We start from the raw sequence: 15,625 nt of genomic DNA, 5'->3' as shown, positions 1-15,625 counted from the left end.
TTAATTGCTCTACTAAAATTTATCCCTTTTATAGATCTTTGCGATTATTAAGTCTATGATTTTGCATCTAATTCTGGTCTTCCACCTGACTCAATTTTATTGTTATCTAAAGGCATCCATCAAATAGTATAGAGAGTCCTCAAAAAATTAAGAAAAGAATTATCATATGACCCAGCAATCCCTCTTCTGGGTATTGACCTGAAAAATTTGAAAACATTTATTGTAAAGACATATGTCACCCTATGTTCATTACAGCATTATTCACGGTGGCCAAAACATAGAAACAACTGAAATTTCCTTCAATAGATGATTGGATAAAGAAGATGTGGTACTATATACAATGGAATGTTACTCAGCCATAAGAAAAGATAAAATACAGCCATTTTGTGACAACATGGATGGAAAACGTCAAGAACCATATGATTTCACTCATATATGTGATATAAAACTGAAAGCAACAAACAAACAGGACAAACAAACAAAACACTCATAGACACAGACAACAGCATAGTGATTACCAGAGGATAACGGGGGAGGTACAAAAGGGTAAAGGGGTTCAAATATATGGTGACAGAAGGAGATTTGACTTTACATGGTGAACACACAATGCAATATATAGATGATGTATTATAGAATTGTACACTTCAAACCTATATAATTAACCAATGTCACCCCAATAAATTTAATTGAAAAATGAAACGAAGCCATTCACCTTCAGCATCATGATTATAACGTTTGAAGTCATCCATGTATCAGGTATGGCGGCAGGGACTGAAAACATCAGTTCATCTAATCTTCACAATCATAGAGAACTGGTACTATAATCCCCACTTCACAGATGAGGCAGTACAAATAACTTGCCCAAAATCAAATGACCAGAGAATGGGGAGACTAGGACTCAAACTCACATCAATCGGAAGCAGGGATTTCTCAACTTCAGCACTACGACATTTTGTTGGGGGGCTGTCCTGTGCATTCTACTATGTTTAGCAGCATTTCTGGCCTCTACCCACTAGGAGCAGGTAGCACTCCCCCAACTCCATTGTGACAACCAGAAATAGCTCCAGACGTTGCTAAATGTTCTCTTGTGGGTACTTAAGAACCATTCATCTAATGCCAAAGTCATGCTTTCGCCATATTATACTATTAAATAGGGAAGTAGTGAAACCGTAGAATCCTAAGGCAAGATTTTGGAAAGATCGCCCTTCAGAATCAGCATTTGCCAGGTAGTGGGCAAGTATCTGCCTATTTTAAGCCTCTCCAATAGTGTAGAAACCACGGATCAGATCCTAGCCTCACCACACATCTGTTCCTTACATCACTCTACTCCATTCCTGTCAAATAGATCTCCAGCCTCTGGTTTATCACCTCCTGTGATGGTGTTACAGAAGATAATTCCATGTTCAGATAGGCTTAACTATGAAAAAGCATTCTTCTTAATATTCTTCCTTCTATCGCTCCCTCTCTACTCTAAATCTCATATTATCCAAATGATCATTTTTCTCAAATCAGTTGAATTAAACAAACACTTATTGAGTCCCCATTATGTGTTAGGTCCTACTCTGAATAGTTTCTTTACCATTATGGCCATTAAAACCATTATTGACTCTTTAAGAGTGACCATCTAACCAATTTTTTTTCAGTTTAACAATAGACTTCCTCAAAAGGGAAATTACAGTTCATCAAAATCTTAAAATGGGTGGGTTTCCCATCCAGCTTCTACCAGCTCTGCAGTTTATGGACATTCCTATCTGGGCTGGCAGCAGCTTTCTCTCTTCCCCTTCTCACTCAAAAACCCCCTTTAAACCTCTTTTGATGATTTCAGGAAAATTCCAAAGTAGTTCCTCAGCTTGGTAAAATCATTTTTTACCAAATGCTCCAGACTTCTTGATGAAAACACAGAAAGGAAGAGAATGAAAACATTTGTATTGTTTTATGGTGCCGTTCCAGAGAATATCTTTTTTTATGAATTTGATAAATAAAAATAAATTAATAAATATCAATTGTTAATTTTGTTAATGTATCAAAATTCAGTCTACAGTTTACTCTTCTTTACAGTCAGGTAGTCCTTTCTGCTTGCACTTTTGAATCTCCTCTTAAGTCATCGTGATAACTTAGAACCTATAAAAAACTGCTTTTCAATGAGAGCCATTGGATCTTTAGAAGATTGTGATGGTATGGATGTTAGTATTGCCAAGGCAGCTTATGCCCCAAATGTCTAAGGTTAAGCCTGCAGGTGAAGATTCTCTTTGACTGGTCAACATGAGTAGCGGATAAGCTATAAATGTGTGCCAGCAGTCCTGACTCATCTGGATGGATCTCCAGTAGGCAGGTTGTGTTTAGAGAAAACCAAGGAGAAAATAACATGTTAACTGGAATAAACTGTTTGAGGTCAAAATAACAATCCGGTGTTTTTGTACTTGTGTGAGATATAAAAAGAAAACTCAAGTTTCACGTAGGCTTAGTATAAACTTCCAGACTTCATGCTTATGCTTGGGCACCTCCGAAGAAGTGCCTAGACAAAGAGAAAACTGCCTGAACCCCTCATGTCTTTGATTGTTCTGGAAAAGCATGGGATCTTTAATGTGGTGTCCACTCTCTTATAGAGCTTTATAAATGGACACTGACATGGACTACGAAAGACCCAACGTTGAAACCATCAAGTGCGTGGTGGTGGGAGACAACGCCGTGGGGAAGACACGCTTGATCTGTGCCCGAGCATGTAACACTACGCTAACGCAGTATCAGCTGCTGGCCACCCATGTCCCAACCGTGTGGGCAATTGACCAGTACCGGGTCTGCCAGGAGGTAGGATGTGCAGAGTTTCTTTAGAACCCTCAGGGTACATCATTGCTACTGCCAGTCTGACTTTTTAAAAGGCAGAGATACAATGTGTGCATTGGAAATAAAATGAACCTTTTTAGTGCCATAAGAGAAAACACAAGCAAATGCACTCTTGGGAGTATGGCTGTGGTATCCTGAACAAGGAGGGTTTGAGTCATGTGATTCCAGGAAGAGAATTAGGACTTAGCTTAAGTCCTGTTAGGTGGAAGGAGAGAACTAAATGGAAGTGTGTCAGGTGGGCAGTGAGGGGTGCTGGCCCAGACGTTGTTCTCCTGAATGAGACTGAGCTTGGATGCTCTCTCTTTCCTGCAGGTCTTGGAGCGTTCCCGGGATGTGGTTGATGAAGTGAGTGTTTCTCTCAGGCTTTGGGACACTTTTGGCGACCATCACAAAGACAGGCGGTTTGCATATGGCAGGTAAACCCAGACTGGTGCGGTGCAGTTGAGCTTGAGTACAATTTCCTTTCCAAAATCCACAGCTGCTTCATGGATCAACAACAACCACATCATATGGCCTTGACATGTGTTGGGTTCTGCACTGTGTCTAAGAAAAGAAAAAGAACTCCCAAAACAGTGCTATTTCCTGTTGTCAAGAAAAGCAGTCTGCCTTGCCACTAGGTTCCTCCCAGGAATTACTTTACTTCAAACAACCAGGGCCTTAAACTGGGACCTTAACTAGATGAGGATTCTCCTGGGCCTTCAGCCATGGGCTGCTTTGATTGCTGTTTTCCTGAATGATGCTTTATTTGCCTTCTGTTAAAGTGTTTTAAGTTATTTTAGCACTTGGCCACCCCACTTCTGAAGGTCTCTTCGGTCTTTTCATGACCACATTTGCGGAGTCGGGTGTTATTTGCTCTGGGCTTTGTTATCTGAAAAGTCTATTACTTTTATTTGAAGGTCATTTTTAAAAACAAAGAACAATACCTCTGAAGGCATATTTCCTAAATGAACTGACACACTCATATCTATTTTTCATTAAAAAAAGAAAAAGATGACGAAGGGAAAGTCCAGTAAAGGGAAGATTAATCTAGAAGCATTAATATGAATAGGAATATGGTCCGAGTGCCTTAAAATACTTGGAACTTCTCGTCACCATAACTGCAACCTAGTCTCCGTGGCTCCAACTCACTCAAAGTCTCTCTCAGGGACTGTGTTATCGCTCTTAAATTCCAGATAAAGAAATTTTCTTATCCCTGAATTGTAAATCAACACATTGCATTTTAAGTTTAGAATTTAGGTCTCGTGGTTCAGTGGTCCCTGGTTAACAACATCAAACATCATGTTACCTCACAGGATTGGATTAGTTAGCTACTCCAAACACATTAGTTACGCCTTGGTATTGAGATAAGCATTTCTGAAAAGGACCTCTATTTCTTCAGGCCAGTAGCTCTCTTCAGCCTCTGTGCAGACTTTTGTTGGCACTTAGCCATGTGGTCTCAAATACTGAATAAACGGCTGAAAGGGTTTGCCCTCGTCCTGAGAAGTAGTTCATACACTGAAAGAATCTGTGGTTTAGACCAGTTTGTTCAAGGGGCCTCAGAGAGGCCTACGGAAGGCAAACATTGATATTAATGCATAAGAACAAGGACTTTTGAACATAATAGTCGGCATCATAGATACTTTTCTTCTCCTGAATTTCCTGCTTTGTTGTTTTTTTTCTTTCCATTTCTTGATTCTTATCTTAGTTGCCATGTTGGTTTTTTCTTTTGTCCAATTATTCCACAAACATGGAAAAAAGTAAGGACTACGCTTGTAAGTACTACGCAGTCACATTTGTAGTATCTATGGTTTTAAGGAAGTATAATAAAATGATGACTTTAAGCCAAGTAAGGGTAGACACAATAGATTTCAAAGGACTATTTTTACCCCCACTTCTAAAAAGGTGTGAAAACGATGGGCTGAAATATGATTTTACTGAGACATTGGGTTTAGCTTCTTCTATAGGCTGTTTCAACAGCTCAGAGGTTTGTTGCCACTTGAAATCTGTGCATTTGAAATAAGGAACTTTAACTTGGACTCACAATGTAAAACTTGTATTGCAGTAATATAAGGGCTGCTTCACTGTCATTTATGAGATTCCTGTTTAGGGCTGATTTAATGGCACAGTGGCCTTCATAGATCTAATATTGACAGGCATGTACCTTGGGCCACGGCCAGCTCGCTGATGTAACTGGAGTCATTTTCTGTGTCGTGCCTGTGCTTGTTCACCAACAAAAATAAGCTGCTCTTTCATGTGATTCCATCAGTTCAAAGTGCATTGTTCCGCTCCCTTGTCTGTAGTGTTTGGTTCTATCAACTGTAACCAGTTCCCCCCTTTGATGGAAACAGGACATGTTTTCCAAGCCAAGTTTGATTGTCGGAGTGACACAGAGGGGCTTCAGGAAACACTCCCATGTTTCTGGCCCAGCTCTCCGTGGGCCTCCCTTTATATGCATGTTTGTACCTTGTACTTCCTCTGTGTTTTCCAGTTCTCCACAGCCTCCAGGCGTCCTGCCACAGACCCCACCACTGGTAAAGAACAAAAACCAGAACTATTCTGTCTTGGACGCGAGCGTCTTTCTATAAACACTAAATATGTAATACCTTATTGATGTAGCACCAAACAATTAACGTTTGTGGAAAAGTCCGATAGTAATAGGAGTTTCTTTTATTCAGGACTGGGCTCTGACTACAGCATTTCATTGCTCTGTGAAAGCTGTTTAATTTTTTTATGACTTCCATTTTTACCTTCATATAATTTGTAAAGGAGAAAAATCCTAATTACAGTTTCTGACAATCAGTTCGGTTTACAAACCTGTTTTTTGACTGATGTTTTTGCTATACTTGGTGTGAATTACAAGTCAGTAGCATGTGATGTGTTCCTTATACTTGGAAATGTACTTTGGAACCTTTTTGAAATAACTCGTTTGATTCTTGTGACGACATTGAGAAACACCATATTCATACCAAGACGCCTTAGACCTCACCTTCAGTTTCCTCTGCTTCTTAGCTAGTTAATAATTTTCCCACTCAAACATTCTTTGGCATGGACAAGCTCTAGTGTGCAGAGTGGATCCTGTAGGCCAAGGGGGTGTCAGTCTGCTAATTCAAATTTGCAATTTTCCTAGCGTGGTAATAACTATAACCTGAATGTTGTCATTATTCTCTTCATGATTTTAAAGTCAATTATCCAACCCCTTTTTTTCAGCTAACTAGAATAGTATCTCTCTGATCTATCAAAGGTCTATAATGGGTCAGTCAAAATATTAAGTGCTTTGTCAACATTACTTTCGTTAAGCCTTTCAGGAACCCGAGGCGGCAGAGATTATCCCCACGCTGCCATTGAGTATGGTTGTGTTGTTTTACCACCTACCATAACTTGCCCAATAGTGAGCTTCAGAGGCAGATTCAAACCCAGCTCTACCTGACTCCTGGCTCCCACTCTTTCTAGTATACCAGGATTCCTCAACCTCATTTTAAACATTATGCAACTGAAAACCACCCCACATTGATGAGCTGGCTGTCTGTTTGCTATATATGTGTGCAAAGGCTAAGAACTAGAAGAGATTTCAAAGGGTCATCTGGTGGACCCCTTTTAACTTCAGGAAGGGAAAGTCTCCATCCAAGAAAAAGTACTGATGGCAGTCCTTCTATTCAATGAAGATGAAAGATAGCAGAGTAGCCTCAGTGTCCTCACACAACACATTTCAAATCTGTCAAACTGTTTCTTGTCTGTCTGGAGCGAATGAATGACTTCAACTCTATTGTAGCCTTTCTTTCCACCACCTACTTTCTATCCACTTTTGCATGAACTTTTGAAGCTCTTTTCTGAATGTTTTAAAATGTCAAAAACGAAACTGTACATAGTAATCGTGACTGTGATCAGCTGCTCTTTTTTTGGCAAGAACAGAGACTCTTGTTAAAGGGATATCACTCAACTCAAAGTTTTTCCCTGGAACTATTATAAGAATGAAATGTTCATGCTTAGGTACCTGGCACCGAAAATATAGGCAAATAGGAGGGGCTCTGCCTTCAGTATGACATCCGGGCCCCTCTACTCTTCTATCGTCACACCACACATAAACAATTATAAATTACATTGTTTCCTTTCCTTGAAAACCTCCATCATTGATCCATCTCAGGGTCAGATAACCTTCAAACACTTAATAAAGCCTTTAAACACTTAATAAAGTGCCGCAGGTAGTGGTGATAACAGCAGCTACCACTTCCTCAGGGCTCTTATGAGCCAGGCCTGGGCTAGGTGCTCTGTGAATCTTGTCCCATTTGATTCCTGTGATGACCCTGCAAAGTAGGCATATTTCACAGTTGAACAAACAGGCACAGAAAGGGGCCAAGGTCAGACAGCTAGGAGAGAATGGAAATGAAGTTTTCCCTTTAGTTTTGTCTGCCTACAAAGCCTCTCTTTTCCCTTTCACCAGTGATGATTGATGACAAACTTAGTTTAAATTTATTCCTGGTGCAGGGTAATTCGTATGCTGTTCTTTGTGGGCACTGAAAGCTAGCATTCACCACCTATCACCAGCTCTAATGTTCCATTGTTTCTCTTAAGTTTTTAATACACAGCAAATAATCCGTTGTATGTATCTATAAGTAGTGAAACATGAATCCCCTCTCTTTCAATAAAAATGATACGTTCAAGCGAACTTCCTGACATTTTGTGGGAATCTTGAGTACAGTTGGCCCTCCATATCTGCAGGCTCCACATCTGCACATTCAACCAAGCGCAGACCAAAAACACTTTTTTAAAAAATGTACATGGTTTTGCTGATGTGTACTGTGTAGTTAAGCCTACGATGTTTGCATCTGTACTGAACATGTACAGACTTTTTCCCCTGTCATCATTCCCTAAACAATACAGTATGATGACTATTTATAAGTATTTACATTGTGTTAGGTATTATAACTAATCTCCAGATGATTTAAAGTGTACAGAAGAATGTGTGTAGGATACATGCAAATATGACACCATTTTACATAAGGAACTTGAGCAGCCTCAGATTTTAGTATCCATGGGGGTCCTGGAGCCAGTTCTCCGTGGATAGCAAGGGATAGCTGTATTTTGTATGGTATGTTTTCTCCCCAAAATTTAACGTGAGCATGCGGAACTACTGTACTTACCCTTACACCCTACAGTTTCTGGGCATATTTTCAGTCTAGTTAGAATCCATTTATTATATAAATTATTCTTATACCCTGAGTTTTCTCAAATGTTGTTAGCTCATGTACAGTACATGTTTTAAACGATAACATTAATCAGAGCTGTGGTTTCTGTGTGTCTATTTAGATAAGACAGGTCTAGTTTCACATTGAAGGCACATGTAATCAGATACAACATGAATAGGTCCCATTTTGAATGCTTGGTTGAGGCCCTTTAAAAAATTCAGGACTATGGGTGACCAGTGTTTTTGTCTTTGTCCGGGATTGGCTGTGCTTGTGGTTAATGGCGAGGGGAAAGCCAGAAACAACTAATGCGTCTAGATACAGTGTTTTGAAATAGCTCTTATTGTTCAGGGTACGTTTTAAATCCTGAGCCAGAAGTAACATTCTAATGATTATTTCAGCATGGCAAAAAGCCTGGTGGGCAGAGAAACTTATCACGGGGAGGTGGACCAGGGCCAGGACTAGGGTGAGGTGAATACATGTAAAGAATTCACCTTGGGAATAAAATAGAAATAATAATAATTTTTAAAAGATGGGATCACTATTCCTGATTTTTTATTTCTGCCTCAGGCTCACTATAGCACTGTTACTGTTCCCGACTTTATTTAAAATTTTGGTGTTTTGTTCATCATGGATTTTTTTTTTTCATTTTAATTTTGTTTTTGTTTTTCTAAAATATATTTTTCACGTGTATTACTGAGTTTTTTGACACCTCTTTAAATTTAGCACCTGAGGCAAGTGCTTACTCTCTTCACCCAAGACCTGACCATGACGGGGGGTTTTATAAATGGATAGCAAGGGAGCAAAGGGAGGAAATTTAGCAATGCATGTACTTTATGGAAAAGTGATCCAAACCACATTGGTAAATGTGTGGTACAAAGGGATCTAGGAAAATTCTTGCAACTTATGTGTTAAAGATATTTTGTCCTCTGTACTGCTATGGCAGAAAGGACTAAGACTTGCCCAGGTTACAGAAAACAGTAGAAAGACATAAGAAAAGCAGCTAGTTGGACCAAGGGACAGGAATAGTTATTCCCTAAGAGGTTAGACTGAAACTGCTAGTACTCCTATGTGAATATGCCTAAGCACACTGGCTATTCTGATGTCAGAGCTCTAGAGAGAGGTGAATCGGCAAAATTTAGCCAATACCTGGATGATTATAAAACAGGCTGTTCTCAGGCCATGCTTTGGTAAACACTGCCATGGAATTATCGAGATGCTTTTTATGGAACCTCAGCCAAAAGGGAGGAACCTCTTGAAGATTAGAGAAAGAGCTTTTGAGTGAAGGGAACCAGGAACAGCAGAACACAAACTGTGTGATTCCATTTCTAGAAAATTCTTTTAAAATGCACCTTGATCTATAGTGACCAAACGTAGATCACTGGTTGCCTGGGAGAGAGGATGGAGGGAGGGATGAATTATAAAAGGACACAAGCAAACTTTGGGAGGATGGAAATGTCTATTATCTTGATTGGGATGATAATATTGGGGGTGCATATGTATATCAAAACTAATCAAATTGAACACTAAGTATGAAAAGTTAAGCGTATTTCAATTGTATCTCAAAAAAGTTTTTTTACATGGAAATATTTTTATGGCAACAAAAGTGGTCTATGACATTGAGAAAATTTGCATGGTAGACAATATATGTTTTAATTAAAGAATTTAAAGTTAATTATCACTGAAAACATAAATCATTTATTTGTGTGAACTTAGGTTAAAAAGTGGGACCCGATTCTTAATAGCGGAATATGGGAAATGGGAGGGTTCTAGAATCTCAAAACTAATGATAGGACACTATCAAATTGTCCCAGACTCTGGGATTCCTTTTCCCAGAGATGGAACCGTCAGATGTGGGGATCATCATCTGACCAAGTGTCCTACCTCTTTGGCTGTGGTCGTGTTTGTATCTTTTTCTAAGGAGGTACATTTGACAACCTACCCTGTGATAGCCAAATAGACAACACCACATTCCGTGAAAGTTTTCAATGTCCCCATCAGATAGTAACAATTTTGTTTTCCATAGTGGGTTTTCTCTGGAACTAGAAAATGCAATGGTAACCTCCGGGCGTTAACCTACATAAATGACCTCCTCCCTTTGGTACCCAGTCACTGTAGCTGGGAATTGGGTGCAGAGCGGCGTGATCAGGATGTTGCCTCACTGGGTTGGGCAGCTACACGAGGGTATGAGGCTCTGCTGTTGTTCGTTTCTCTGACTGAGTCCCCACCTGCCTTTCCAGCCCCATCTCTTGCTCCAGTCATAGGAAGATGTTTGCAGGTCTCTGTTCTCTGTAGCTTCTAGGCCACAAACATGCTTCACATCCGTATAGAAATTACACCATTAGCCCACCTTTTCTTTACCTACTTAATTACCTCTAATATTCTAAGAACTTAGAACGGGGGGTCACAAACTCCCAGAAGCCTCTTCAAACTCTTTGCACCCTCCCTGTCACCTTCAGAATCCAGGTGAAGTGTCTCTCCTTTATGATCCCATAGAATGAGTACCTTTGCAAATCTCTATTGCAGCCATGTTTGCATTATTTGAAAACTGCTCCTTAAGCTTCTTCTTGTCCATTCCCCTTATCCTATTATTCTTAGTATCTTTAGAACAGGATTTTTGTCTCTCTATGTCTCCAATGCCTCAGACTGGTACATAGTAGAAGCTTCATAAATGTTAGTTGAAGGAACTCATGAATCTAACAATCGATCTTATACAAGCCAGGATCTTCTAAGGCATTTACAAGGAAATATCATTATAACAAACTCCAAATTATTTCACTGGGTTGAATTTTACATTTGCACTTTTAATGTAAGAATAACAAATCAAGTGCCAACCTGAAGGTGACAAAGATGGGAAACACTGGTGCCGAAGAACCTCTCTTTAAATGAATTAGCAAATGAAAAGATAAGCTGTGAAGCCAGGAGAAAAAGGAGGGAGGCAAAATCAGCCACAACCCCAAAACTTCTTTTCCTCCAAATATTTGGATTTGTAAATTTTCTTGCAATGCATTATTTGAGTGAGTATTCTTAAACAGAGTATTATTTGTATTAAGAATAACACTTTTCCAACTATAGATTGTTTCTTCTCTGGGTATCACTTCCAAGATTTTTATAAGAATCATTTAAAAAAATAATCACATATATAAATTTGTGTATATATATATAAATCCATTTGCTCATAGTTGAGGGCATTAAGTGAACAAATGAAGGTGGATTATTACTGCTTTGTGCTCATCCAAAATAAATAAACAAACATAAATACACTAGAGTAAATGCATATAAATAATTCACAAAATTAGAAGTGGCGGAAATTTATGGATTCTATACTAAAGCATTTAAGCATAGGATTACAGTGATCCAGATCATCTAAAACACAGAAAATATATCTTTGCCACCCTCATTGCTTTTAGACTTTGAGTCTGCAGACATATTTGCATCTATATTTTTTATCCTCCAATATCTGTAAGGCTTTTTTATTTGCTAATCAGTGTTAGAAATGCTGAACTAAAGATGTCAATACCAGGAACAGGGAAGAAAGAATTGCTCAGGGTCAGCACTTGAGCATCACTGTTGACTCCTCTTGGTCATCGCCCCCACCTGGACCATCAGCAAATCCTGTCTGGTCGGCCTTCCACTTACATATAGAATGCAGCCCCTTCTTACTGTCTGCTCCCAGGCCAAAGTCACCACCGTCTCTCTCTGGATTATTATATTTTAACAGGTCCCCTCCTTCTGCTTTACCCCACATGACCACCCTCTCCCCACCACCAATTAGTCAGTTTTCATTATAGCCGTGGGGGGATCCTGCTAAAACATAAATTACATCATGTTGTTGTGCTTCAAAACCCCGAATGGTCTATCAGTTCACTCAGAGTAAGAGCCAGACACCCCTGAGACCCCCCCGGACCTAGCCCTGGCCCAGCGTTGCCTCTACTAACATTAGCTCCAACCGGTTGCTCCCCTTACCTCAGGGAAACATCCCAGGCACGCTACTGCCTCAGGGTCTTTGCACTAACTGTTCCCTTTTCCACTGTATTCTCCCCCAAGATATCAGCAAGTTAGCTCCCTCATTTCCTTTAGGTCTTTCATCACTTTCTCAGTAAGGCCCTCCATGGCCACATTTCAACAGCAACTTCTGCTCTCCAATATTTCTACCCCCTTTCCTGCTTTATTTCCTGTTTAGCACTTGTCACTACCTAGTATGCTATATATTTTACATATTTTTCTTGCTTATTGTCTGTTTACCTCTGGAATATCAGAAGACAAAATAAGCACGATGAGGACAGCAATTTGTGTCTTTAACTAATTGCTGTACCCCCAATGTCTAGAAAAGTACCTGATACACAGTAAGTCGTCAGTTAATATTTCTGGAAGAAATGATCAAATGATTGCTTACTGACACTGGATAAGGGACTTAGCAAGTCCTTGTACCTTTATTGATTCAAATAGGATTGCTGAGAAGCCTGGGTTAAACTCCCTTTCTTATTGTGGTAGAATGATCTTGCTGGTTTATTCAGTTTCATTTCAGAAGAGTCAGAGAGGTTAATTCCAGAGAGCTCCCACCTGACATTCTAACTGACAGAGTCTTCCTTACATTTACAAGTAGTCTAGCTCTCAGGGGAAAACAGGAACAGTGTAGGAAGGAAGTTCCTCAGTCATTTAGCTTCAGGGAAAGCCAAAGAGAAATGAGGAGAGGTGGAGGAAGGAGGGAATTTATTACCACAATTTCACCTTCTGCTGTTAAGTAAGCCTTCTTTATGTCAATGCTTCCTGCTTCCATTGACCAGGAATGAAATGAGATTGCTGATGCTATGTCTTCTAACAAATTACTTGTGCTTCACCCAATTTCACATGCATTTAAATTTTTCGAATGATTGTGTGAGGTGTACAAATATACTAACGGGAAAGTAGATTGCTAAGTATAGAAAACAGAACACTAAGTGAAAAATAGCTGGTTTCTATTGGATGATAACCAACAACCTTCTAGGGTAGGGCCATTGTCCCCTGTTATATTTGTACTATGACTGTAGGGCCAACCATTTTTAAGACTCGAGTATTATCTATCTTAGGGTTTGGTGGCATTGGTGGGGTGTGGCTATGGCTTTCCTGCACTAAAGAGCATTCATTGCTTTGGTCCCATTTGGGGAGGGTGGGGGAAGGCTGATGTAAAATGTTGCTTCCTACTAAACATGCAGTTACGGGCTTGGAAGAAATAGTTGCGCATGCTAATCACTCCCAAATCTGGATATATTTCAGGGTGTTTTCACAGTTTTCCCCACATAACATCTGTACTTAAGAAGCCTCACTGCTATTGGTAAAGTATTGACTTGATTTGTCTGCTCACATTCAGGGCACTGCATGGTACCGCCCTGCTCTCCCCAGACCCCTGCCAGGCACTGCCCTTCAGGCCTCTCCATCTTCCATGAGTATGAGCTTACACAGCCATTTCTCCCCAGGTGGTTGTGTTCACCATCACTGACCACTCCCTCTGCATCTCATACACACCGGGCTGTTCCCCTACTAAAAATTTCCAAAGCCACGTTACACATCTCTTTCCTCTGCCATGCTCCCAGCTGTTTTGTGCTGTTTTGATCTGTCTGTTTGCATAGCACTGTCACACTATGTGCATGAAAGGTGTGTTGTTGACATGAATAGTTTTGAAAATGTTTCTGTAAAGAGCCTACCTTGGTTATCAGCGGGGGAAAAGGAAGCTTGAAGCCCCAAAGGTGGAGGTCAGGGACTTCATGAAACTTCACCATACGGGGATTTACATACGTTGGCAAAGAAAAGAAACCCATTAAAATGTGATTGTGATCTCTACCCATATAAAGGATATGGGAGTCTCTAGTAAAAAAAAAAAATGAAAAAGAAATGATAATAGGTGGTAGTGACATATAAAGAGGTGGAATCCAATCATAGAACAAAAGACCTAAAATTTGTTTAAAAAGGACATACTTCCAAGCAAGAGTCAATTCAGTATAATTGTTAGCTTATACCTGGTCACCAAGTGTTCATCAGCGAGACACCCAATCAGAACTGGTACACTGGAGACAAGCATTTGGCTGTCCCACTCACAGCTCTTGGGAGGACTGGATGGAAGCTACTGGCCTTCACATTGCCCATCAAATTGGTTTGATCTTAGATAAAGGAGAATTTAGGATTTTTTTTTTCCGCTTAACCAGATAAGAAAACCTAAGGCCCACAGCTCCTTAGCTGGACAATGGTGACAAAATAGATGGGACTAAAAAAGGGAAGACAAACTAAGTAGACAGCACCTTTGTGATAGGAAAGAACTTAGAGAACTCATTATTAATAACCAAATTTTGATATTGATTATCTACCTTTTTTCAACCACTTCTTCAAAAGATGAATTTGGTATTTCAGATTGGAAAACAGTTTAGCTCTTGGTTGCTTCTCTGATCTTTTCCACAAGTTTGCTATATTTGATTGTAAACATTATAAAGACAGGCCTTGAGAACATGTGTGGCATTTGCTGTTTAAAATTTAACTTAGGCTAAGATATGTGTATAAGATACACTTTTTTCTGATTTTTTTCCTTTAATCCTCCAACAAGAATTGGTCCCAAGTTTGCATGCACTCCTTAGGTTATCCAAATATCTATGCCAATTTTTTTACATGCTATCTTTGGCCAGTGTTCTCCTTGAAAGATAACTGGGGGAAAAATGTGTGTTTTTTTGTTTGTTTAATATCTGAAGAAAAACTGATACAACTGAGATTGGTTTTATCAGCTCAAGCTGTTTGGGATTACTAGGTCTCTCTAATCCCCTTCCCACCTCCTACCTCTCCATGAAATGGGAGATTCACAATTGTTTCAACACATAGACTTACTTTGGATTGTTTTTTACTTCACTAATCAAAACATTATTTCATGGGCACTATTTGATGTGTTAGTACCCTAGTGAAACTTTTATATTGCTATTTCTCCTAGGAACCAGAAATCACATTTTCTCCAAAAAATAAACATTCAGAAGCAAGCAACTAAGACTACACACTCTTAAATCCTTTGTAATCCAAACCTCTTCCTATCCCTTCTTAACATTCAAGTTCTGGAGTTCAGAGTTTTGTCTATTCCATGCTTTGTCTCTGCATTCTCAAATTCATGGGCTTTCTACTCCAAATAGCTGTAGGACTCCATTTAAATCCTATCAAATTCTTTTTACAGCTGAAATAGGAACACTGAGGTCACTACTAACCCTACTGCCTAATCTGTGAGAATGTCCTCATCACACCTCCCCCTCCCAATTATTTTTAAACTCATCTCTTCAAAGTGAAAAAAGCACAACAAAACAAACTGTAGCAGAGCCACAGAAGTAAAAATGCTAGAAGTTCCTTTTTGCCTTTTTATCTGTTGTAGGAATGGCATTTTTAAACATGAGCTTTTGTCAGACATTGAACAGTCTCCACACGGGAATGAATGTTTTGATTAAAAGTTATTTAATATCTCTAGTTCCTTGGAATTCTGCCTAAAGCTGGAGATATTCTTAGCTGCAGGTTTGGTGCCTTCTTTGACCAGATAGAAAAATGGCTCAAAATCTACAGGGAGTAAATGGCATTCTCAAAAACGTTACTTGATTCTATAGGTGTTTGTGTCACAGAAGATA

The 15,625-nt window shown here is 39.5% G+C and overlaps 1 protein-coding gene across 8 annotated transcripts in view; it reads left to right on the top strand.

The window, feature by feature from the left end:
* RHOBTB1 (Rho related BTB domain containing 1) overlaps positions 1-15,625 on the top strand; it is a 113,053-nt gene that overhangs the window by 74,725 nt on the left and 22,703 nt on the right. For 5 of the 8 annotated variants that reach the window (XM_019731797.2, XM_019731795.2, XM_019731796.2 and 2 more), the window contains 2 exons: positions 2,607-2,808; positions 3,157-3,260. The exons of 2 other annotated variants lie outside the window; for them this stretch is intronic. In XM_019731797.2, the coding sequence (XP_019587356.1) occupies positions 2,617-2,808; positions 3,157-3,260 (296 nt within the window). In that variant the 5' untranslated portion in view covers positions 2,607-2,616. Of the gene's footprint in view, positions 1-2,606; positions 2,809-3,156; positions 3,261-13,259; positions 13,318-15,625 lie in introns of all 8 variants that reach the window. One more of the 8 variants, XM_074339478.1, reaches the window with a different exon arrangement.

This window comes from Rhinolophus sinicus, linkage group LG07, assembly GCF_036562045.2.
Source record: "Rhinolophus sinicus isolate RSC01 linkage group LG07, ASM3656204v1, whole genome shotgun sequence".
NCBI lineage: Eukaryota > Metazoa > Chordata > Mammalia > Chiroptera > Rhinolophidae > Rhinolophus > Rhinolophus sinicus.
This window is presented reverse-complemented; position numbering and strand designations above follow the sequence as displayed.